This window comes from Podarcis vaucheri (assembly GCF_965113315.1).
Source record: "Podarcis vaucheri genome assembly, chromosome: 6".
NCBI lineage: Eukaryota > Metazoa > Chordata > Lepidosauria > Squamata > Lacertidae > Podarcis > Podarcis vaucheri.
Window position 1 is genome coordinate 32,988,847 of NC_138764.1, and position 26,333 is coordinate 33,015,179.

A 26,333-nucleotide genomic window follows, 5' to 3' on the forward strand; every position below is an offset into this window, starting at 1 on the left:
TTAATACTTAGCTACAACTTGTTCGCACATCAAGAATGGAATTGCCAGCAAACACATTTCCCCTAAATGTGTGTATTCTATTACTGCAAATATAGAATGGGGAAACATGGACAGATCAGGAGCAGGGGATATACTTGAGCTTTTCAATACCTTCTGATTCTTCCTGGCAAATGCCCCCTTTCCATTTTTGGAGTCTGGCTGTGACACCCATCCACACCCACCTGTGTGTTCCATTTCTCCCCTTAATAATTCTACCTTTTGATTTGTGAGCTTTATTAAATACTCTCTTACGGGGGAACCATTTCAAAGAACAAGGTTCTGATTCCAGTGCTAAAATATTTAAACTTGGTTTGTTTGTTACTTTGTTTAGTCTCAAAGGGTAATCAAGGAGGTCGTGCAAACAAGCGTGCTTAAGTTTAGTTCATGGCAGAGCTGTCAATTTCAAATGCAAAATCTGGCCTGTTCTTTTCAATACGTCCAGAAGATTCAAAGTGTTTTGTGTTTACCACAGATTGTTGGAGACCGACAGCAAATCGCTGCGCTCCGTCGATGGGTCAAGAAGAAACAGCGGATCCTCACTTGTTTCTAGTTCATCAGCTTCTAGCAACCTCAGCCACCTCGAGGAAGATTCCTGGATCCTTTGGGGAAGAATTGTGAATGATTGGGAAGATGTGCGGAAAAAGAAAGAGAAGCAAATTAAGGTTTGTTGATTGGCAGTGTCCGCATTTAGAAATATCTCTCTCTAAAATCTGGCGGTTCAGAATGTAATGCCTGGCATTGTAGAGTGTGATAGACAGTAAAACGTAATTGTGTTCAATTACATGTTCAATATTATCCTTTTTTGCCTTTTTTTGGTCTTTCTGCTATCACATCCTTCTTAAAAAATGAGAATATGTGCGCATGAATATGAGGATTTTGGTAAACTGCACGCTTTGAGATTATTGCAAGTAGAGCAGTTAATAAATAAACGCTCATCGATTTATTTATTTTTTACGCTCTAGGAACTTGTTCGAAAAGGGATACCGCATCATTTCCGAGCAATAGTTTGGCAGCTTTTATGCACAGCTCAAAATATGCCAATTAAGGATCAATATTCGGAACTCTTGAAAATGACTTCACCTTCTGAAAAGCTTATAAGAAGGGACATTGCTAGGACATACCCCGAGCACGACTTTTTTAAAGAAAAAGACAGCCTTGGGCAGGAGGTTTTATTTAATGTAATGAAGGTAAGTCAGCAGCTCATATCGGAAAAGTAATTGTTTTCAGCAAATATTTGCTTTGAAACTGCGATTTTATTTATATTTTGATTTAAAACTGCCGTTTTATTTATGTTTGATAAAGTGTAAGTCCATTGTGTTTTATCATATTTTAATGGTTTTTTTAAACGTAAATCATAAATCTTAGACTCTTTCATGGATTAAGCAGTATATAAATATGAAATGTTCACTCTGACACTAAACTTAAGCCGTGACACCCAAGCTATGTCTCTATATACTGAGCATATTGTTGCACGGCACCCCAGTCTCCAAGCAGTGCATGATTCCAGGGGTTCCAAGCCTTGGATTCAAACAGAAATCAAACATTGCCCTGTTTTTCTCTCCCCCAGCATCGGTGTTTTTCTAACTACAGTGGTTGTTGTTGTTTAGTTGTTTAGTCGTGACTGACTCTTCGTGACCCCATGGACCAGAGCACGCCAGGCACTCCTGTCTTCCACTGCCTCCTGCAGTTTGGTCAAACTCATGCTGGTAGCTTCAAGAACACTATCCAACCATCTCGTCCTCTGTCGTCCCCTTCACCTTGTGCCCTCCATCTTTCCCAACATCAGGGTCTTTCCCAGGGAGTCTTCTCTTCTCATGAGGTGGCCAAAGTACTGGAGCCTCAGCTTCAGGATCTGTCCTTTCAGTGAGCACTCAGGGCTGATTTCCTTCAGAATGAATAGGTCTGATTTACTTGCAGTCCATGGGACTCTCAAGAGTCCCCTTCAGCACCATAATTCAAAAGCATCAATTCTTCAGCGATCAGCCTTCTTTATGGAACTACAGTTCTTAACTTGAAGCACCACTTTAGCTAATGGGGCCTCCCGCTGCCGCCACACAATTTCTGTTCTCATCCTGAAGCAGAGTTCTTAACCTGAGGTACTATTTCTGGGTTAGCGGAGTCTGTAACCTGAAGCGTATGTAACCTGAAGCGTATGTAACCTGAGGTACCACTGTACCACCTAGCCATTTGCCAACTCACACAGATCCACTTCCTTCATTCCCCTGAACAGCCCATCACCCAGACAGATCACTAAAACAATCTTTTACTTAATAACAATTTAAACAATTTATTTAACTAAAACAATAACATTATAGCATATGTATCCATGTTTGCTAACTGATGTGGTTAAACTTTTTTTAAAAAAACAAAACCCAAAAACCTTAGACTGAGTTTTAGCACACATGAAAAACTCAAATCCTTATTTCCTGATGAATAGCCTTTGCACTATAATGTGACTTAAATAGAAAACTATCTTTAGATTTTTCCTCCAAAAGCAATTTAAATCCGATTTTGAAATTTGTTTTTTTATAAAAACCCATTAATTTTTAGCCACCCTGGTCCCTTGGTATAGCCTAGCGTAAGACTCACTTTTTTACGCTTGTGTACATACATGCACATGAATTTATATTTATGAGTATTCATCGGCTGTATGTGTACCCCAAATTAGAAGGCAAAATGGGGTAGTTGGCAGAAGGTTTTTGCATTTCTGAGTCAGATCCCATCATTAACAAGGTGTCTTAGGACAGATGAGGACTCCCCAGTCTGCTACTGGGTATCTCTGTGGTTTGGCTCTACGGAAAAATTTGCCACCCTAAGCAATGAAAACAAGTTGACTGGTAAAAGTCCCAGATCTTTGAAGGGAGAAAGGGAGATCTTTTTGATGGCTAAGACTAGCTTTCAGTCACAGTAATTATTTTCCTATGGTGTACCAATCATAGTGATTTAAAGGTAAAGGGTAAAGGGACCCCTGAGCATTAGGTCCAGTCGTGACCGACTCTAGGGTTGCGGCGCTCATCTCGCTTTACTGGCTGAGGGAGCCGGCGTACAGCTTCCGGGTCATGTGGCCAGCATGACTAAGCCGCTTCTGGCGAACCAGAGCAGCACATGGAAACACTATTTACTTTCCCGCCGGAGTGGTACCTATTTATGTACTTGCACCGCATGCTTTCGAACTGCTAGGTTGGCAGGAGCAGGTACTGAGCAACAGGAGCTCACCCCGTCGCAGGGATTCGAATCGCCGACCTTCTGATCGGCAAGCCCTAGGCTCTGTGGTTTAACCCACAGTGCCACCCGCGTTCCTCATAGTAATTTAGGGGAGGGCTTATAAGTTTTTTGTTTTAAAACAAAGGAAGCGTCCATAACTTTTGGTTCTCAAGCAGCGTAGCATATAAGCCAGTATATCGTAGATCTCGACTGCCCCATTTTCTTCCATCTGCATTTTTCATCTTTCAAAGACATTAACTGCTGCTAGATTGGGTCCTGCATATCATATGGCTCATGTGAGTAAGACTTCCATGAGAGAAATACTGGAATGTAGCATGTGGACTGACCTTTGGGAAATTACTTGGGCTCATCAATTGCAATTAGACTTTCTGACAGCGAAGGGAAGAATTACCCTGTTGTTGCAAGTTAGGCACATCTGTTGTAGACATTCAGCCAGCCAAGAGAATGAGCTCATGTTGAACTGTCAATTGACTTTTTCATACAAATGCACTTGAAACATTTCCTGCTGATTGCTGTTTCCTTTTGATTGGAAGTGTGGTGCAGCTCGTTATTTGTGCATTGCGCAGCACATCAGAGGTGGTATACGTAATCAACACGCTTTCCTTTTTTAATGTCCTGGAATATAAAATATGCAAATATACAGCTGGAAGGGTGGGGATAACCAGGAGACCGACACTCATATCTCTCAAATCAGAAACCTTAGAAAGGAAGATCTCAGCTCTGTTTTGGACATGTATTTAACAGCTATAGTGGGAGTTCTTGTACAGCATGGAAGGAAGCCTTCTTGATTTCAAGGATAAGTTCAGCCTTCTGCCCCACTTTCAACCAGTAGCACACATGCAAATGTTGACCGCCCACCAGTTAGGTTTGCTGGTTTTTCACTTAGCACATTGGGGGGTAGCAGAGGGGTAAAATTGCAAACATGTCTTGCCTCTACACTCCTTCGCACAATCTGCACACAGCCCCTTCTGTGCTTTTGTCCTTATACCAGCCCTACCAGTACAAAGGTTGAGAAAAGAGCCCATTAGGCAAATTTCCAGGTACATCTGTTGCTCACCGTTCTTTTTTTTCCTTTTCCATTCCTCGTATTCCATTCCTGTTGCTGCCTCCAGTCTTCCTTCCTGAAGCCCTCTGCTTCCTTCACTTCCCCACACTTTCTATGAGTGCTCATTTGACCTTTGGGTACTGTACTTTTCCTCCGACGTACAGATCTGCTTCCATTATAGCACCGCCACATAATTGATTGCCGCCTCCTCTTGCCACGTGTTTGTGGCATCCTAGCATCTCAGCCTGTAGCCAGGATCCTTGCAGGCTAGCATGCATACAACCTCTGGGTTTCAGTAGAATGTAAACTTAATTCAATATTAGCAGAACCTCTGTGCACTTCTTGTTTCTTGTGTTAAAGAACAATAAGGATACTATTGACGGTGATGTGCCCAAGAAACCTGAAGTCTACAACCTGTATGAATTAAAGGGTGCCAAAATGACTTCTCGTCTTCCCCTGAATTGGCTCTGGAGGGTCTCTCTTCGGAGCAGATTTTAAGAGGCACATGGCAGGCTGCGGGGGGAGGAGATGAAGGGGAAGTTCCTTTGCATGTCTTGGCAGCCATTCTTGTGCATGAACACTATTGCATACGGCCCTGTGCAAATTTGAACCATTTCTTTTGGCTACTTCTGCATTTACTGCTCAAGACAGGGGCAATGATGCAGGGGCAGAGATGGAAAACCGTATCCAGCGACTTCTCTGAGTTTTGAAATGTTAGCAGGCAAGTCCCCACATGCTTCTGCAACAATAAGAGCTAAAAACATGCTTGAAAGGTAATAGGTAGCATCCTCGAGAAGCAGAATTTTGTGACCGCCACCATATTCTGTGCTCCTTTGGATATTGGAAGTGGTTTGCCTTGTAGTGTAAACCAGAGTGGTGTAATATTTGTAGAGTGCGGCACCAGGACCTGGGAGGGCAGGGTTCGAATCCCCCACTCAGCCATGAAGCTCACTGGGTGAGCTTGGAGTCAGTCACCAACTCTCAGTCTAACCAACCTCAAAGGTTTGTTGTGAAGATGAAATGGGGGAGCAGGAGAACCATGTATGTACCCCACTATTCTTTTTTGTGGCTTAGGGCCCTCGTATTTATGGGACCGCCTCTCCTGGTATGCCCCGCAGAGGACCTTAAGGTCCATGAATAATCATAGTTTAGAGGTCCTGGGCCCTAAGGAAGTCAGATTACCCTCCACCAGGGCCAGGGCCTTCTCAGTGATGGCTCCAACCTGGTAGAGACCATGAGACCAGGGCCCTGCAGGATTTACCTTCCTTCCGCAGGGCCTGTAAGACAAAGCTATTCCTCCTGGCTTTCAATTTGAATTTAGCCTGATCTTTTATTCCCCTTCCTTCCCTCCCCCTCCCCTTTTTATGAAGATTACCCGCTCTGGGATCCCACAGCTAATTCTCCCCTGGTCTCCTCACTGGCCCAAATAGAACTAATTTAGCCAGCTAGCCCTGGTGATCATCTAATGTTTATTGGATGAATTTCCCCTCTAAATTGATTCTTGAATTCCGAATTTATTGTTATTCACGTTTTATACTGTATTTTATGCTGTTTTTGTTGCATCAATTAAGTGTTTTAAATTTGTTGTTAGCCACCCTGAGCCCAGGAAGGGCGGGGTATAAATAAAAATTTATTTATTACTTATATTTGGAAGAAAAGTTGGTATATAAATGTGATGGGTTTTGGAAGCAGATGTGCTGTGATTTCTGCTGTTTGGAGTCTTACCAGTTTTTAAAAAACATTTTCTAGGCTTATTCATTAGTGGACCGCGAGGTTGGTTACTGCCAAGGAAGTGCTTTCATTGTTGGATTGCTTCTCATGCAGGTAAGTAAACCACACGGCTTCGCAAAACTATATATTACTTTGGAATTTTGCTTTGTCCAAAGCAGTATGGGATGATGATAAAGCGTAACACAGGATCCATGAACTGGGGCTCTTCTTGTGGGGTATCTTAACTGGTCTTTACCACAGACTTTGAATGCACATTGCTTTACTGTAACAGTTCAGAAAATTCTAAGCCCAGGCTTAATGTGAGTCAGGTTGGAGCCTTGCTTCTTGTTGATCTTCTGGCGGCTAGCCCCTAGAATGTAAATGTGTATTTGTTCCCTGCTTGTTAAAAGAGAAATGTTTGGCCACACGTAGCTTTCCCCCTGGCCCCAGGCACAATGACGTTCATTCTGCAGAGATGTGATAGAATATAGTAACAGAAAACCTGTTCTACGGGATAAAAATTCCTGGGCAGACTTGAGATTCCCCAGCATGGCTTTCATAACCCACCAACTCTCCTGCCTATTATTTTTATTATTATTTAATTTAAAAAACCCTACTGCAGTGTTTAACATTGGCCAGAGGTTGCAAGTGTTTGAAGGCAATGACAACAGTCAGACAAGCAAATCTCCGTTTAATAAGCCAAGTTATGCCTGATCTTCTTTCGTGCAAGTGCTTCATTCTTCCCTTCACACAAGACTCAGGACAAGCCAGGAAGCTTAACTATGGTTTGCCTTTACATCTGAACTAGCAGCTAATGATTTCCACATCCGAGTTTGTTTGGAAGCCAACTTCAAGCCACAATGGCATCCTGTTCTGCCTGTTTGGAAGCCATCGGCCATAGTGCAACGATGAACTATGGTTAGCTTGCAGCTTCCTGACTTGTTCCCTCCTATGGAGAAGCAGGTGAAGCAGCTGTGTGCAGGAGCAAAAATCTTGTGCATGCTCATTAATCCGAAAATGGATAATTGAAATATGGCCAGTGCTTCCAAACCTGGGTGCGAGCTCATAATGTAGGGAGTATCTGCATTACACTGAGGTCCAGTGCCGAGGGCCTTCTAGCGGTTCCCTCATTGCGAGAAGCAAAGCTACAGGAAACCAGGCAGAGGGCCTTCTCGGTAGTGGCGCCCACCCTGTGGAACGCCCTCCCATCAGATGTCAAAGAGATAAACAACTACCTGACATTCACAAGGCATCTTAAGGCAGCCCTGTTCAGGGAAGTTTTTAATGTGTGATTTTAGTGTATTTTTGGTTTCTGTGGAAGCCGCCCAGAATGGCTGGGGAAACCCAGCCAGATGGGCGGGGTACAAATAAATTATTATTATTATTATTATTATTATTATTATTATTATTATTTATCTGCAATGCTTTTTCCATGTAACCACAACTGCCACAATGAGACTACCAAGCCATGAGGACTTGAGAAACAGCAGTTCTCTTTTCACTTGTTCAGATACTGCAATAAAAAAGAGCTACAGATGAAAATTGGTTGTGAAGGGCTAGGAAACATCATTTCTCCCCCCCCCCCCCGGATGTATACCTGTATGATTCCTGTAGCCACGTGGTATTGGAAACTTTTGGGGCTTTTTTAGGGTGACTATGACAACGAGTAATGAGCTCCTGACTTGGTTCTCCTTCAAAACAGATGCCCGAGGAGGAAGCGTTTTGCGTGTTCGTTAAATTAATGCAAGATTACCGACTTCGAGAACTCTTCAAGCCAAGTATGGCTGAGCTTGGCCTTTGTATGTATCAGTTTGAATGGATGATACAGGTATATATAGATATATATGAGATCGTTTACCAGTTGCATGCTTTGTACTTCATTTCTTTTTGTTTTTAAAGTTGCAGATATTTCCCACTTTCTCAGCAGTGGGTTAGGAGAACTGGGTGGCAGAGAGGTGGAAGGCCGTAAATTAAAAGCACTTCCGAAAGGAATGGTGTGTAGAGAATTGGCCAGAGTTCAGGAAGTGGAGAGCAGCGCTTCAGTCTATAAACCCTGCTGAACTAAGAAAGTTGAACAGCTTTGTCTCCAGTATTTTGTTCACACTCCCTTGTTATCCCAATTTTAATACTCTCAGTAAGAGAGAACATCAGTGCTTCATAGCCATTAGATGGGTATTGATGCTTTCACACAGCAAAATGCAGAGCGATTCAGTCTGAGGTAAATGACAGAGAACTCTAATCAGTGTGTGGCCTTCAGATGATATAAATCTTATTCTTGAAAGAGAGAGACCACCATTTTAAAGTGTAGTCCTTTAAATATATAGATAGATAGATGCTTATTTTATGATTTATGAAAGTCTTAACTAAAAAACCCCAACAACTGTAAATTTTCTTTCAGGAGCAACTGCCAGAGCTGCATGTACATTTTCAAGCTCAGAGTTTTCATACCTCTATGTATGCCTCGTCATGGTTCTTAACTATTTTTCTTACATCTTTCCCATTACCAATTGCAACAAGAATATTTGATATCTTTATGTCTGAGGTAAGCTATTGTCTAATGCCTGTTGTCACAATCAAAACACTGTATCTCCCAAGGCAACTCTTTCTGATGTAGACTGTGGTTGTTAGTTGGGTTCAGGGGTGCCAAATTGAATAAAATATTACACGGGTCCAGGTAAGGGCCGCCACCGCATAATTGATCACATGACACAACACATTCACACCATTTGAATGGCAATGCCCATCAATTTGGGGGCGGCGGTCCCCTTAAATATTTTCCTGGGGGGTGGAAAAGACCTCGGTCCCTATCAGTTGGCTCCTATACTTGGGTTAAACTTGACATTCTGTGTCAATCTAAGCAGAGCCTCATTTGTTTTAAGTGTGGCGCTGAAATCTGTCAATATTAATTTTGTCAGTATTCAGCTAAATGGGAACATATATTTATATTAGATATCAGAAATGCTTACCTGAAATAAAACACATACTTTATTCCTAGGGTTTGGAGATAGTGTTTCGAGTTGGCTTAGCACTACTCCAAATGAATCAAGCAGAATTGATGCAGCTCGACATGGAAGGGATGTTACAAGTAAGCTAAATGTGACGTCGACATATCAAATTGCTGGAATGTTTGCGTATAATGTTGGTATTAATTACCGTGACGGTGTGCTTTGTTTTTAGCACTTTCAGAAGGTCGTTCCGCGTCAGTTTGATGGTGGGCCAGATAAATTAATCCAAGCAGCTTACCAGGTCAAATACAATGCAAAAAAGATGAAAAAGTAGGTAGTACGTTTTGCATAAAATAGCATCTGTGTTCTAAAACAGTTGCTGGGTTTTGAATTGCTTTAAAATCTTCTTAATGTGCTTCCATTTAAGAGTCTCAGCAGTTTCTTTGCCAATGATACTAACTAGAGTACTCGGGAGGGGGGGGGAAATACATCAGCCACCTTGGCCTATGTTACTATGTTATCATACCTCATGTTACGGACACTTCAGGTTTCGTGTTATTGGGTTGTGGACCGCGGGAAACCCGGAAGTACCGTAACGGGTTACTTCTAGGTTTCGCCGCTCGCGCATGCGCAGAAGCGCCAAATTGCGCCTGCGCAGACGCGGCGCTTCTGGATGTGAACACTGCGGGTTGCGGACGTGCCTCTGTCATGGATTATGTCCGCACCCCGAGGTTCCACTGTACGCAAAAGCATTGTTAGCAAAGTAACTTTATCCAGATCAACTGAAAATCACAAAATGGCAAACTAGTTATTGAGCTTCAGAAATTCTTCAGGCAAAACAGACAAGTGTGCCACTGAAAAAGAGCTTGATGGAGATTTGTGTATCAAAAGCTACTGTTTAGGACCTGATGGGCAAAAAATAAATAAAATTAAAATCTGTTTTTGGATAGTATCTATTCCTGTTGTTGCATTCATGGAAACTTTTGAGCCGAGTGGAAGCTTCTGTTTTTGCCTGTGCCCTTCTTCCCCTCTCAGCTCTTTAATTCATATAAGTCTCCACTGGATCAAAGAATCTCCGGGGAACTAAAGGGGTCCCATTAGATATAAAGTCTTAACTTCCTTTCTTTTAAGAAAAACAATCTTAGCAGATCTACTGCTAAGGCCCTTTTTTGTTTTGTTTAGAAATCAATCTTAGCACACTGCACTTTAGCTATGGGCTTTTGAAATGAGCTTTACAATTCCCATTTATAATTGCTTATTGAAAGCAGTACAACTTGGTGTATGTTTTCTGTTGAGTTCTAAATGAGGCCTCAATTGCTGAAGCATGGGCACTTAATTCATGTATCGACAATTTCACGCAACAGTTTTCCTACAAGCGGATAGCTCAGTTGGTTAGAGCGTGGTGCTCATAATGCCAGGGTTGCAGGTACTATCCCCGTATGGGACAGCTGCATATTCATGCATTAGAAGGTTGGTGGTTCGAAGCCCCACGACGGGGTGAGCTCCCATTGCTCGGTCCCAGCTCCTGCTAACCTAGCAGTCCGAAAGCACACACAAAATGCAAGTAGATAAATAGGTACCGCTCTGGTGGGAAGGTAAACGACGTTTTCATGTGCTGCTCTGGTTTTGCCAGAAGCGGCTTAGTCATGCTGGCCACATGACCTGGAAAAACTGTCTGTGGACAAATGCCAGCTCCCTCGGCCAGTAAAGCGAGATGAGCGCCGCAACCCCAGAGTTGTCTGCGACTAAACTGTCAGGGGTCCTTTCCTTTTTAAGGATATACATAGGAAGAAGAGGTTTACCTTGTTGGGTGCAGATTTCACAAGTTTTCTTTTTGCCAAGCACATGCTGGCAGGTATTGCTTTCCAGCAAGTAAACATACAGCAAAATAGGCACTTGTGTGAACTACTCCATGGTGATGTTTTGTGTGGTTTTCTTTTTCTACTTCACTATGTGTGTTAAAACAAAACCTCATGTACCTTAAGACCATAGACATGGTGAAAAGAATGACAAAGAATCGTGCCTTTTTCATGGACTTACAGTTTCAGGGTAAAGGAGAGGAAAATCGGGTTTAGTGAGTGTAAAACAAAAGCTTTGGTGGGAGTCAAGCAGAGGAATATTGACAGACAATCTGCACATTACTTATTCTGTTCAGCACATGCACACAATACAGTCATACCTCGGGTTGAATGTGCTTCAGGTTGAGCATTTTCAAGTTACGCTCCGCGGCAACCGGAAGTAACAGAGCGCGTTACTTCCGGGTTTCGCTGCTCGCGCATGCGCAGAAGCAGCAAAACACGACCTGTGCTCACGCAGACGAACAGTCGCATCTTACGTTCTATTCAGGCTGCGAACGGGGCTCCGGAATGGATCCCGTTCACATCCCGAGGTACCACTGTACTAAAAAAAAGTCTTAATTTTTTTTCTTCAGGTTAGAAAAAGAATATACCACTATAAAAACAAAAGAAATGGAAGAACAAGTTGAAATTAAAGTAAGTGGAATTTTGTGAGAGAGTGTTGTAACTAATGTGGATATTTTCAATCCTTACCTGGGCAGCAGGGACTATATGCATGCTGTCCTGAGGTTCTTGGAAGAAAGGCAGGATACGAAGATAATGAATAAATAACAAGTCTTTTGTGGAGGCAAGTGCCATATTAACTTTCCATAGTGCATCCTCATTTATTATGGAAAGCTAATATAGTACCTGTAACTTTCCACTTTTCAAAGGTACATTTAAAACAAAGCTGCAGTGAAAGATGTGTGGGCTGGGATATGATCGTTTTGTGGAGGAATATGTAAGAAAATAAAACCCTGATGTGGCAGGCTCCCTCAGTAAAGTTGCGAGCGAGGGAATGTGGCTGGGTTTGGGGTGCTTTCCAACTTAGACACTCCCTGGGAGTAACGCTTGAGAGGTCTGAGATTCTCTGTATATGGCAGGGTTTGCTAATATCGACCAGCAATGACTCTTGATGATGTGAAAAGAAAACCCGTGACCATTTATCCCTCAGAGTAAGGATCAGTCCCGACGGAAGCAAAACTGGAATTTTACTTAAACACACTCAATGCGGGTTAAAGCCTAATGGTGACCCTGATAAGGCACAGAGCTTTTGTTCCAGTCAGAAATGCTTTACAGAAATAACTGAGAACTTTACTTAAAACTTCCACTTTAGAACTGTTTCTAATTAAACAGATTCCGCCTTGAATGGCTGTTTGTCCTGCCCGTAAGAACTCTTCCACCCCACTTCTAGGATCTTTTCCTTCCCCTCAGGGAAATATTCGTGAGTTGGCCTGCCTAGCAAATCCCTATCCACCCATCCCAAGTCCTTTCCAAGCTCTATCTCACAGTTTTAACTGTCAGCTTTTCTCTTTTAACTCTCTGTTCTCTCCTGACTGGTTGACGCTCCACCCTGCTGTTTGCAGCAGCGTCACCCAAAGTGACCGTCAGACCTTAAACTTACCGTATTTTTTGCTCTATAAGACTTTTCCCTCCTAAAAAGTAAGGGGAAATGTGTGTGCGCCTTATGGAGCGATTGCAGGCTGCGCAGCTATCCCAGAAGCCAGAACAGCAAGGGGGATTGCTGCCTTCACTGTGCAGCGATCACTCTTGCCGTTCTGGCTTCTGAGATTCAGAATATTTTTTTTCTTGTTTTCCTCCTCCAAAAACTAGGTGCATCTTGTGGTCTGGTGCGTCTTATAAAGCCAAAAAATACTGTATTTTTCTCAAAGGTTCCACGTTGCATTCCAACAAGGTTTCTTTTTTTTTCTTTCTTTCTTTTTAAAGAAGCTATCTGCATTGTGATAGCAAGCAATTTAGTAACACTGATAATTTCAGAAGGCCTAACAACATTCATAGAAGCATGACTTCGCCACAAGTGTGTGGAATCAGTACTCTAAAGTAGAGGCACCATGCATATAAGGTGATCATTGGGACTTCTCAATTTAAATTGCCCATCTGCTTTGAAATTCTTATAAGGGAATAATTAGGTGAGAAATCTAGGATGTTTCCATGTAATGTTTACCAGGTGATATGGTATCTTGTAACTTCAGTGGGCCTTGAAGGTTACTGGATTCTTCCTCTCTCCTCACTGCATTTAGGTCTCAGTTAATTTTGCTTGCTTTTCAGAGATTACAGACAGAAAATAGACTTTTAAAACAGCGCATTGAAACACTAGAAAAAGTAAGTATTCTAGTCGCCATTATCCTGTATTTGATGACAAATTTTACAATACCGGTGCAGTTCTGAATAGCTGTACTAATATGAATAGCATGGCAAGCACAACACTGCTAATGTCTGCTTTATAGCAGTGTCATGATGCTTCTTCGTAATTAGACAATTTAGGATTCTAAATTATGAGCACTTGCTTTCCGTACAACCGTAACTAAAGAAGTGAATTCAACAAAGTGTTCTGTGCCCCCTTAATAATTAACGGTTTTATTGAAGAACAAGGCATTGGGTTTATGAAAAGTCAGACAATGAAACTGAAAGATGTATGTAATGAATTTTGGATGGAAGATCAGTGTCCTTGGACAATCTCCTTGTTGGAAGGAAGCTGGGACAAAGTTTTGCGCCAACGTTATTTTGGTTCTTTGCATCACCAAATGCACTGAAACATTAAGCCAGGTGTCTGAAATGATTTCGCACTTTGCATAACCACCGTATAGAATATATTCAGAAACCGAAAGCAAGTTTCTATTTATTTGTTTTTGTTCAGCACACCATAGAAACCACAACACATATACAGCTTTGACTTGCAGTCTTCTTCCTTAATTCAGTGGCATTCTGTTCAAGTTCAATCCCTGGACCGAATAGTACGATGAAGTTGAGAGAGCTCATTCTTAATTTAGGTTAAAGCAGATATCTGTTACAAAGTGTGGTAGATAAGGGAAGGCTCTTAGTTTGGATTTTGATTTTTGTTCCCAAGCAGGTTGAGAGCAGAACACCCACCCTTCTTACTTTTTTCACCAAAGAGCTTTGGAAAATAAGGGCTTCTCGCTGTTTGTATTCTGCCTCATCTCAATCTCTTGGCCCACTTTGGCTTCATGAAGAATCCTAACTGTACCTGGAAACATTTTCTTCCTTCTCCTTCTTATCTTAAAGCCACTAGAGCTTCCTTCTTCTTATTCCAAGCATGTGGACACTACTGATCATTTGATAGCTAGGGGGAAACAGGACTGTGGGGTGCCAGAACCAGACAAACCTAGTGATAGACGAAACAGTCATCCCTCGGGCTGTTGAATGGTGGTGCTCAAACACTTCTTGAAACAGGAGAGTTGAGCATTTCTGAATAACTGACACGGGCGTAATATGAACAGTTTATAAAGAGCTGAGGAATGTATGCTTTTATTTTTTTAAAAAAAAAATCCCAAGTGTTCCATTTAGTATAGGCAATCTGTTAATTTGAGTAGTTTCAGAGACAGCGTTTGAAGCAAAAAACTGAACTGTGTTTGTACCTAGTTGTGTTGTGGGCGGGTGTTTTGGACGCCTTGGAAGAACTTCAGCTCCATTCTTTCAGCCTCTTGAAAATATTCGAGTATATTTGTGGCACTGGTGGGAAAACAGTCTTAGGAAGTCATCCTCTCCTGAGGATCTGTTCTTTACATGTCACATTGGCCTTGACTAGACAATGGGGTAGCAAGCCTGAGGCAGCATGTTTGTCCTCTAAGATGATCCTCTCATTCAGTGTTGCTGCTTTTTTTTAGTCCCACTACCATGGTAATACTTTCATTACTCCGTTCTTTCAATGGGCAAGGACAGTTGGAGGAATAGGAGATCCCATTATCTTTATTTTCTTTTCATTTTGCCTTAGTGATAGGGACGCAGTTCTCTAAAAAGAGGAGGTTTCTGTAACATTGTCCTGTTATAGTCTGAGCAAGGTTGTGATATGTTTTTCTTTATTGTTCTGAATTCCAAAACAGTACAGAGTTGTTCTCAAACAAAATCCACATTGATTACCTTTCCAGTGCCCAGGAAACGATGGCATCCAAACAGTGCAGGTGATGGAAATGTCTAGTCCAGATCTAACCCAATCCTTCCAAAGGTTCTATAGACTGTTTTCCAGTCTGTTGCAATTGCCCTTAGCACCTAGAGACCCTGACAGCCACCTTCTTGCCAATGTGCCAACCTTACAAGACTTTAAGCTTGCTGTAGCACAACATATAAGCTTCTGGAGACTGATACTCGTTTGTTAACCATTGTGAGTGTGGCTGGCTATCCTTTTGGTAGAAGGCAAGCTTTCCTTGATCTCTAATACAGATGCTTCTTCTTCAAGCATTGAGGCAACTCTGAAAGGGCAGGTTTCGTGTTTTTCTACACCAAAATCACTTTCTCATGGTTTTTCTTTGTCATATGAAAAGTTCCTTCTGCCCAGTAATCTTATGATATTGTGGCCTTTCCCCTTGGCTCTAGAATACTTGTTCCCATTAATTGGACTAAAGAATACGATGTCTATCTCTAGTGGATATTGGATAGGAATAGATTGGATTCCTGTTTCTGGTATTTTTTTCTAGGCCTTCAAGCCTTTTACAGCTATAGCTTCCTAGTTTTTGAAATTATAGTTGGCAGAAGTCTTCATTTGTGACTTAAAAGAGGAGTTCTCCCTGTGTGGGGAGTGAGGTTTGGTCTTTTCCCATAAGCGTGGAAAGTGAACTTTTTCCAATGTGCATTCCTGGTTCCAAGGGGAACAGAACGGCCATTACTGTCATAAAACAAAAGTAGGAAAGCGAGATTGAAATTCTGTTCTTAAACAAATCTCAATTCAGAGAACAATTGTGCGTTCAGCTTGAAGATAGTTTCCACCTAATTTATCCTAATTAATACATTTCCAATTCTACTGATACAGCTTCATTTGGCTTCTTGGTGCAGCAATTTTCATGTGGATGTGTTAACAGTTTCTGCCCTCTCTGTGAATTTATAAGTGCATTAAGGGAGGTGTAAACTAACTGATGCGTATGGGTTAAATTGTACCTTTCCAGGTTGAAAGCCGCCTGGATTGTTAGATGCTGTGAAGATTCTAGTTTGCTGCAAAATCAGAGCAAGGGAAGATTAAACTGGAATAGCATTAGTGATAAGAGTTGTCTGAAATCAGATCAGATATACTTTGCATATATTCACTGTTCTTTGTGCCTGACATTTTGCATCACTGGACTCCTGCCTTTTAAATACTGCTGTTGTACAAATGGCTCTGCCCCTTCACTAGCTGAACTTTGAAATGTGCTCAAATTATACCTCCTTTCACTTCACAAAGCTTGATCAAGTGAGCTCTACATGAATTTGAATACCGTACAATGTTTGCTCCATGCAATAAACTGCCAACTGAAAATTAGACAACTTACCCTCTTTAAACGAATATTCTTAAATTTGAAGCTCGGTGTTATTTTTCTGAATATAACAGTCTTTTGCCTGTGCTGCTGAGATTTGGCTGTTAAACTGTCCCACCTTTAATGGGTGAAAAAAATGAATATTTGGGAGTTCATTGCATATGGAAAGTTGGTAGAATTTGGGCATAATTCTCCACCATTGATTTTGTCACTTGGTTTTCCTTTTTTTCTCTTACTCCTATCTGAATTTTTTTCCTTTTTGTAGGAAAGTGCTTCCTTGGCAGATAGATTGATACAGGTATATACTTCTTTAGTATCTCACTCTTTCCGATTCTAAAAAAACAGCTTTCTGTTTTTAATGCATGCATTAATAACTACATGCATTTTTACAACTGAATATCTACCCTAGTAAATTTAAACAACTGTAATTTAGCAGCTCTGTGTTAGAATAATATTTAGGCGTATCTCTGCACGCTCATTCTAATGGCGCCTGAAATTCTGAGTAATTGCTGGGCTCTAATTCTGTTTCAGCACTAATTCTGTAGACCAGCTACAAAACCTCTAACTGATGTGCATGCACAATGGAGTAATATATGCATGAACAGAGTTCTGCTGAATGCAAATACACAATTGACCTTGCTGGCGGATACTAAAAGCGTTTAATGCGATGCAGTGCTAAACTGCCTTTACTTCGCTAAATTGATGTACTGGCTGTAACAGTTCTGTGATGATTTGCAAGATTTTAACCATATGGCAGAATAAATATGTAAAACTCTCGGTCTTCCCTGGATCGGTCCTCCAATTGCTTTAAAAAGAAAATTATGTCCTAAGGGACAAGTGACAAGGGCCCTGGAGGCTGAGGAAAACTACCTCATAAAACGGGAGCTGGCCACCATCAAACAGCAGAGTAATGAGGCCATTACTAAACTGGAGCAAGCTGAAAATACCATCAGGGAGCTCCAGCAACAGCAACAAGGGGTAAGGTACCTGATAGTAACCTAATCTCTTATCTTTCTCATTCACTTCTGGTTATTTCTGTTGGACATGGCATGGTCTCTGTTCTGTTCCTCTTAAATATATTGCTTTCTGTGATATATGCATGGATAAAAATTAAGCGAAAATGAATTAGCCTGTTTTTAATAATTAGATTATGGGGTTTCTAACCCTCCGGAGGTTAAAATAAAAAAATTCCTTCCAGTAGCACCTTAAAGACCAACTAAGTTAGTTCTTGGTATGAGCTTTCGTGTGCATGCACACTTCTTCAGATACACTGAAACAGAGGTTGCCAGATCCTTCTATATAGTGAGAAGGTGGGGAGGGGTATTACTCAGAAGGGTGGTGGGAATGTGAGATTGGCAGATAGCCATAGAGATGATGGGAACTGAGAGTCTTGGTGATGGATAAGGTACTTGAACAGAGGACAGAGTTCAATGCAAAACAGGGCTCGGTTGGGTTGGAATAACCAAACCTTAAATCTGCTTAAAGGTGGATTCCTCCTCTATCCTTAGCCTGAGCTTGACGGCAGGCCTTTAGGTTGATCATCCTTAGCACAGTTTTCAAAATTTTAGGGCACCACCTAGTGGGAAAAAAGAGAAATTAAATTTGACCACTTAGGCAGTAAGGCGATTGAACTTTGTGTGACTGACAGGTGAATGTGCTTAAGATGATGCTGCACAACCAATAATTTGACATTTTTATTTATTTATTTTAAATACATACCTGTGGTTTCAATCTCATACTTTAAAATACTGAGATAATGTCAGTATGATTGTTTCCTTGGGTTAAAGAAAATATTTTGTGTGTGTATGTGTGTGTGAGTGACTTCATTACTGGAAGAAAAGTAATTAATTATTATAGCATAAATGTTCCTTTCTAGCCTGCCCTGAATAATAAACTTTATGTGAAAGATCATTGATCTTGGTAGCTCTTAATTTTGTTCCATAATTTGTTTCTCACAAGTAATATTATTGGAACCCAACCAAAAAAGGAAGCTTCCTACTTTGTTCTTTAGCTTTCTTGTAATCAATAGATATGTATGGAATAATCAAAAAAATTATTTATGTGTTGAATATATGTCTTGTAATGAAATGTGGAATTAAAAACGATATTTTCATAGGTGTAAATATACATGTAAATGAATACATCTGATGGGGGACAGGGGACGGAATAGAAATATAGCTAGTCTGAATAATTGATTTGGATTACTATAGTGTTGTGTTACTATTGTGTTGGAGACTGTTGCGCAAGTGTAAAGACAGAGGCTGTTTTCCTGGGAAAGCTAAGGGGAGATTATTATACTCACCAAATTTCTAGGCTTTGTGTTTCTTTGCCCATTCTTGGTGGATGATTGTTGCCATGAAATAATTTTGAATTGCTTGGTATTTGATATATTGGGGTTGGTGCTCCTTACTTATCTATGAATCAAATGCAGATGGCCTTGGATAAGTCACTGTCTCAAAGTGATTGGGAGAATAAGGAGGTTAAAAAGCAATTCTTACATACAGTGTGGATTGAGGTATAAAACAAAGAACAAGAAGAGGAGCCAGCATAGCTTTTTAAAAACAGCAACACAACAACACTGAGATTCTGAAAAAGCCCAATTTTTGGAACCCTTCCCATTTTTATCGCACACTTCTCTAAAAGCAGGCTCGTTAAGCTTAGTTTCCAACGAACTGACTCTCAGACCTTCTTTCACTTGGGAGTGTATGCCACTGAAATTTCATTTAAATGGAGATTCAAGGTAAGAATTGTTATCTACTTAGGTGGCACTGCGATCTCCGCCCCCACCCCTGAAGCTCTATGAAAGATTTTCTCTTTTGGAATGAGTGAAAAGCTTTTTGATATGAGACTTTATTCGCTCAAAATGAATCGTAGGAACTTTTGTTTTCAAATGTAAGGCACTCCCCACAGCTTTAGAGAATGGTAAATCCTGGGTACATTGTAGAAACGCAGGTCACTCAGCTCTAATATGCATTTCTACACACAGAGAGTGTTGCTGTTTTCACGAGAAAAACAGACAGGACCTTTTGTTTTCTTACGATTTGCTGCTTAGAAGCGTGTCTGCTGCACCTCCCCGTACCTTTTGCTTGTACAAAAGAAACCTCACTCTGAAATCCTGTGCACCAGAATTGGGAAACCTCCAAATGTTGTCCTCCCATCAGCGCTAGCCAGCATTGGGGGGGAAATGGGCCTTACTCCGAGTAGGCAAGTATAGAATTGCAGTGTCAAAGTTAGTATATTTTCGATGCTGCTGTCTGTACTTACCTGGGCCTAAGTGCCACTAACCGAAAGTAGGGTCTTCTGAGCAAACATCCTTAGAATTTGTCTGTAAACATAAATCAACGAAACACGATTCTATATGCTAAGTTGTAGACGGTAGTTTTTTGTTTAAGCAGTAAGTTAAAGTTTGCCAAAATAAGCTTTGCAGATTTAAACACATTCTTTCTCTCCTCCCCGCCCTATGGGGAAAACCAGGAAGAAAATACTTACCCCCATTACTTACATGCCTTTGCTTCTCATACATCTTTCCACTAACCTACAGTGTAAAAACAATGTGCTATTGTACTGTATTAAATTGTTCTATGCATAACCCTTTGGGATTCTGTCATTAAACTCTCTGGTTTATTGGCTGCGACTTGCAGGAAATGGTGACATCTTGAATGCGGCGATGGGGATATCGCTGGTGAAAGGCTTGAGGGAGATCCATTACAATAACCTTTTAGCTAGATCCTCAGCAACAGAGGGGCAAATGCAGATCTGTTGCCATGAAGAGTAGTTTCCAGGAAGTGCTCCGTGAAGCTCCATTGTGCTCTGAGGAGAATAGCTCTAGCGGCTTTGCCAAATAAAGATGGCCTGGAATTGCAAGGCCCAGCCTTTCATTAGTCACCACAGCAGACTGGCTGACTCAACATGAACTGTACTTGGGAGAACACAATGACTTAATGGCTAGCTGGCAAAGTAAAAATATTTAATCCTTAAAATAGCCCCTGTTGTATCTTGAAGATTGGGTCTAGTTTGTCAACAGGGACAAACTTGCAGTGGCGCCACAAAACGCTGAAAAGTTCTGACTCACAGGATGACCAAAACAAAACCTCAGAAAACTGGAGGTGTTTCCACAGCTTTAAAAAAAGCAACCTGCTGCACTACTTAAACTTCAGGTTTAGGGTACTATAAAAATCACTGTAAAATAGGACTGGTTCCTAAGTTAGCAGGTTGTTGCTGTTTTTTAGTGTCTGCTCCCTAGTGGGAACAAACTTTGTCTGTGTGTAAGTCTGAATGAAAATGCCTGAGGGGGGAAGACCTTCATAGCTCACAGCAGCAGCACCTCTCCCCATTGCATCCTCTTGCTTTCTGAGCACGCTTGCACTTTTAAGGCCACTGCTTCCTCTCATTTAATGCTGAACTTACTCCCTCCATATAGCAAAAGTGCAGCTCCCGCTATAGTGAAGACTTCGTCCTGCAGCTGGAGAAAGAGTTGGTGCAGGCAAGGCTGAGCGAAGCAGAATCCCACTGCGCCTTGAAGGAAATGCAAGATAAGGTTCTTGAGATGGAAAAGGCAAGTCCAAACCAGAATGCTTTGCAGAGTGATTTTAAGTCAATTTAACATAACATTCTGTAAAACGTAGGTCCCTTTTGGCACAACTACATTTAGCATGGGGAGAGTCTGTGTCCTACTCAGAAGCAAGTTGTTTGGGGCACAAGACGAGGCTTTTTCTATTGAAGCGCCCACTTTTAGGAACTCTCCCCAGAGAGGTTCTCTCTTTAAACTTCAGGCAAGCTGCTTTTAGCATGGACCGTCGTTCTGCCTGCCTGTTTTATCCATATTGAATTCTTGCGTGCTGCTACCGGGCCAAGTTCAAGGTGGTGGTGGTGTTTATTGAATTTATATACCGTCCTATACTCCAGGGGTCTCAGGGCAGTTCACAGAATAAAACCAAGATATAAAACCACAAAATACCTAATAAAAATAAAAACAACAACCCAATAGCCCCCTCCAAAAAAAAAAAAAAACATTTAAAAATGCCATAGGATGTAAATCAGATCAACCAAAGGCCTGCTATTAGTATCTAAAGCCCGTAGCAACAAAACCGCCTTACCCCACATGGGCCCATTTGACAGAATTGGCACATAAAACTGTTCCGCATTTGTAAGAACTCGGGTCGTTTTGTGTGGCAGCACCTGGTCTTCGGAACTCCCTGCCTATTGAGATCAAGCAGGCGCCTTCGCTTTACTCTTTTCAGTGCATGCGAAAAATGTTATTGTTTAGACAGACCTGCCTAGATGGTAGATAGGACTTGGGTGGCGCTGTGGGTTAAACCACAGAGCCTAGGACTTGCCGATCAGAAGGTCGGCGGCTCGAATCCCCATGACGGGGTGAGCTCCCGTTGCTCGGTCCCTGCTCCTGCCAACCTAGCAGTTCGAAAGCACGTCAAAGTGCAAGTAGATAAATAGGTACTGCTCCGGCGGGAAGGTAAACAGCGTTTCCGTGCGCTGCTCTGGTTCGCCAGAAGCAGCTTAGTCATGCTGGCCACATGACCTGGAAGCTGTACGCCGGCTCCCTCAGCCAAAAAAGCGAGATGAGCGCCGCAACCCCAGAGTCGGCCACGACTGGACCTAATGGTCAGGGGTCCCTTTACCCTTTACCTTACCTAGATGCTTAAAAAGTTGAGATAACTTTAACCCGTTTTAATGTTTTAAATTTTGTATGGTTTAGAGTAAGTTTGTATTCCCCACCCCCTTGATTTTTATTGTTTTGTCTTTTTGTAAACTGCTTTGAGTTTTTACTTTTATTTTTTTACAATCAAGCAGGGTATAAATTTTATGAACTAATTAACTAATAGGCTAGCAGGTCCCCTTTCCTTATATAATGATCCTGCTCAAAATAGAGAGTTTTGTTTCACTGAAACTTTAAGCCCATTGAGCCAACGCATTTTCATTTGTGAAGATTTTAATGTCCTTCAAGTTTGGGGGGTTCTTTCTGTGCTTTGTATTTCTGAAATGCCACCTCAAACGTATTACGCAGTTGCAAGAGGTTTGAGCTAGATGACCCTTGCGTTTCTTTCACTTACGTCACGTATCGTTTAATGCAAATAGCCTGCCTTATACTCTCGGTTTCTTAAGAGCTTGCTTTGTTTGCAGAGGAACAGCTCTTTCCCTGATGAGAACAATATTGCTAGACTTCAAGAAGAATTGATTGCAGTGAAACTAAGAGAAGCAGAAGCTCTGATGGGTCTAAAAGAACTTAGACAACAAGTTAAAGATTTGGAGGAACACTGGCAGGTAAGGCTATAGACTTAGCCCTAAGACCTAGGGCTAAAGTTGATTCAACAATGCATTGTGTAAACTGGACTTGCAGAGAGCTAGTGTACAAGAGGGATGTTTGAAGAGGCTGAGGATCATGAGAAGAGACAGCAAGTGAATGAGTTCTAGTTGCAGAGAGCCATTCATTTTGATCCCCTGTTTAGCAAATGCAGGTTTTTACATTTACCTCTGCAGCTGAGATAGCTATAAACTTTCTGCGAAATATGCAGTTTTCTGTGTTAGCAGAATGTCTTGAAGCTTATTTACTCAGAAGTAACTGCCACTGGAGGGACGAGGGTGGCGCTGTGGTCTAAACCACTGAGCCTAGGGCTTGCCAATCGGAAGGTTGGCGGTTCGAGTCCCCGCGATGGGGTGAGCTCCCGTTGTTTGGTCCCAGCTCCTGCCAACCTAGCAGTTCGAAAGCACGTCAAAGTGCAAGTAGATAAATAGGTACCGCTCCGGTGGGAAGGTAAACAGCATTTCCATGCGCTGCTCTGGTTCGCCAGAGCATGCTGGCGAGATGAACGCTGCAACCCCAGAGTCGATCATGACTGGACCTAATGGTCAGGGTCCCTTTACCTTTACCTTTAACTTCCACTGAGTAGTTCAATGAGAGTAATGCCCAAACAACTAAACATTATAATCTTAGAGTAGCTTTTAGTGATCATAGAATCATAGAATCATATAGTTGGAAGAGACCACAAGGGCCATCAAGTCCAACCCCCTGCCAAGCAGGAAACACCATCAGAGCACTCCTGACATATGGTTGTCAAGCCTCTGTTTAAAGACCTCCAAAGTAGGAGACTCCACCACACTCCTTGGCAGCAAATTCCACTGTCGAACAGCTCTTACTGTCAGGAAGTTCTTCCTAATGTTTAGGTGGAATCTTCTTTCTTGTAGTTTGGATCCATTGCTCCGTGTCCGCTTCTCCGGAGCAGCAGAAAACAACCTTTCTCCCTCCTCTATGTGACATCCTTTTATATATTTGAACATGGCTATCATATCACCCCTTAACCTCCTCTTCTCCAGGCTAAACATGCCCAGCTCCCTTAGCCGTTCCTCATAAGGCATCGTTTCCAGGCCTTTGACCATTTTGGTTGCCCTCCTCTGGACACGTTCCAGTTTGTCAGTGTCCTTCTTGAATTGTGGTGCCCAGAACTGGACACAGTACTCCAGGTGTGGTCTGACCAGAGCAGAATACAGTGGCACTATTACTTCCCTTGATCTAGATGCTATACTCCTATTGATGCAGCCCAGAATTGCATTGGCTTTTTTAGCTGCCGCGTCACACTGTTGGCTCATGTCAAGTTTGTGGTCAACCAAGACTCCTAGATCCTTTTCACATGTACTGCTCTCAAGCCAGGTGTCACCCATCTTGTATTTGTGCCTCTCATTTTTTTTTGCCCAAGTGCAATACTTTACATTTCTCCCTGTTAAAATTCATCTTGTTTATTTTTGCCCAGTTCTCTAATCTGTCAAGGTCGTTTTGAAGTGTGATCCTGTCCTCTGGGGTGTTAGCCACCCCTCCCAGTTTGGTGTCATCTGCAAATTTGATCAGGATGCCCTTGAGTCCATCATCCAAGTCGTTGATAAAGATGTTGAATAAGACCGGGCCCAAGACAGAACCCTGTGGCACCCCACTAGTCACTCTTCTCCAGGATGAAGAGGAACCATTGATGAGCACCCTTTGGGTTCGGTCAGTCAGCCAGTTACAAATCCACTGAGTGGTAGCATAGTCAAGACCGCATTTTACCAGCTTCTTTACAAGAATATCATGGGGCACCTTGTCAAATGCCTTGCTGAAATCAAGGTAGGCTACATCCACTGTGTTCCCTTCATCTACCAGGCTTGTAATTCTGTCAAAAAACGAGATCAGGTTAGTCTGACATGACTTATTTTTCAGAAATCCATGCTGACTATTGGTGATCACAGCATTCCTTTCTAGGTGCTCACAGACTGTTTGCTTAATGATCTGCTCCAGAATCTTCCCTGCTATTGATGTCAGACTGACTGGGCGGTAATTATTTGGGTCCTCTCTTTCCCCCTTTTTGAAAATAGGGACAACATTTGCCCTCCTCCAGTCTGCCGGGACTTCGCCTGTTCTCCAGGAATTCTCAAAGATGACTGCCAGTGGTTCTGAGATCACATCTGCCAGTTCTTTTAATACTCTTGGATGCAGTTCATCTGGCCCTGGAGACTTGAATACATCTAAACTAGCCAAATATTCTTGTACTATCTCCTTAGTTATTCTGGGCTGTGTTTCCTTTGCTGAATCATTTGCTCCAAATTCTTCAGGTCGGGCATTGTTTTCTTTATCGGAGAAGACTGAGGCAAAGAAGGCATTGAGGAGTTCAGCCCTTTCTGTGTCCCCTGTTTGCATTTCACCATCTTCTCCTCTGAGTGACCCCACTGTTTCTTTGTTCTTCCTTTTGCTACGAACATACCCATAAAAGCCTTTTTTGTTGCTTTTAACCTTTCTAGCAAGCCTGAGTTCATTCTGTGCTTTAGCTTTTCTGACTTTGTGTCTACACGTGCTGGCTATTTGTTTGAATTCCTCTTTGGTGGTTTCCCCCCTTTTCCATTTTTTGTACACATCCTTTTTTAATCTTAATTCAGTTAAAAGTTCTTTAGATAGCCACCCTGGCTTCTTTAGGCACCTTCCATGTTTCCGTCTCATTGGTATTGCCTGACGTTGTGCTTTTAGTATCTCCCTCTTAACAAACTCCCAGCCATCATGAACTCCCTTTCCTTTTAGTATTGTTGTCCATGGGATCTCACCCAGCACTTCCCTAAGTTTTATGAAGTCGGCTTTCTTAAAGTCAAGAAATTGAGTCCTAGTATGCTTGGCTGCTCCTTTCCGCTGTATAGTAAACTTCAGAAGAGCATGATCACTCGCGCCTAATGATCCTTCCACTTCTACCCCACTAACCAGGTCATCAACATTGGTTAGGACCAGATCTAAAATGGCTGTTCCTCTTGTTGCTTCTCCCACTTTCTGGACAATGAAGTTGTCTGCAAGGCCAGTGAGGAATCTGTTTGACCTTATGCTCTTGGCTGAGTTTGACGTCCAACAAATATCCGGGTAATTGAAGTCCCCCATTACTACTATCTCCCTTCCTTTTGCATGCTTGGCCATCTGTTCCAGGAAGGCATCATCTATGTCCTCCGTTTGGCTTGGGGATCTATAGTAAACTCCCACAATGAGGTCTCTGTTATTCTTCTCTCCCTTAATTTTGACCCAAATGCTCTCACTTTGGCTTTGAGGATCTAAATCTTGGATCTCTTCACAGGTATACACATCCCTGACATATAACGCCACTCCTCCTCCTTTCTTGTCTGGTCTGTTTCTCTGAAATAGATTGTATCCCCCCATTATTACATTCCAATCGTGGGACTTATCCCACCAGGTTTCAGTGATGCCTATTATGTCATATTTAGTTTGCTGTAACAAGAGCTCAAGCTCATCTTGTTTATTTCCCATGCTTTGCGCATTAGTGTACAGACATTGAAGTCCATTGATCATTCCCCCATGTCTCTTATTTAAGGATTTTTTCCTCCCACCACTAGGTCCGCGTGCTGTTTGCTCCATTTGGTCTATGACATTTGGATGATCATCTTCATTAATTGATAGACTCCTACCTTCAGGAGCACTGTCTCCCTCCCCCACATTAGTCAGTTTAAAGCCCTCCTGATGAGGTTTCTGAGATTTTTGGCAAAAACATTTCTCCCAACCGTTGTGAGGTGCAGCCCA

At 42.0% G+C, this 26,333-nt stretch overlaps 1 protein-coding gene across 5 annotated transcripts in view; it reads left to right on the forward strand.

Annotated features, from left to right (window-relative positions):
- The window catches only part of EVI5 (ecotropic viral integration site 5), a 72,332-nt gene that overhangs the window by 17,208 nt on the left and 28,791 nt on the right, over positions 1 to 26,333 (forward strand). For 3 of the 5 annotated variants that reach the window (XM_082227840.1, XM_082227841.1, XM_082227842.1), the window contains 13 exons: positions 512 to 701; positions 1,002 to 1,226; positions 6,059 to 6,133; positions 7,722 to 7,847; positions 8,418 to 8,561; positions 9,015 to 9,104; positions 9,197 to 9,294; positions 11,396 to 11,456; positions 13,089 to 13,142; positions 16,548 to 16,580; positions 17,114 to 17,260; positions 20,703 to 20,837; positions 22,421 to 22,561. In XM_082227840.1, coding sequence (XP_082083966.1) covers positions 512 to 701; positions 1,002 to 1,226; positions 6,059 to 6,133; positions 7,722 to 7,847; positions 8,418 to 8,561; positions 9,015 to 9,104; positions 9,197 to 9,294; positions 11,396 to 11,456; positions 13,089 to 13,142; positions 16,548 to 16,580; positions 17,114 to 17,260; positions 20,703 to 20,837; positions 22,421 to 22,561 — 1,519 coding nt within the window. The remainder of the gene's footprint in view (positions 1 to 511; positions 702 to 1,001; positions 1,227 to 6,058; positions 6,134 to 7,721; positions 7,848 to 8,417; positions 8,562 to 9,014; positions 9,105 to 9,196; positions 9,295 to 11,395; positions 11,457 to 13,088; positions 13,143 to 16,547; positions 16,581 to 17,113; positions 17,261 to 20,702; positions 20,838 to 22,420; positions 22,562 to 26,333) is intronic. The other 2 variants (XM_082227843.1, XM_082227844.1) reach the window with 2 other exon arrangements.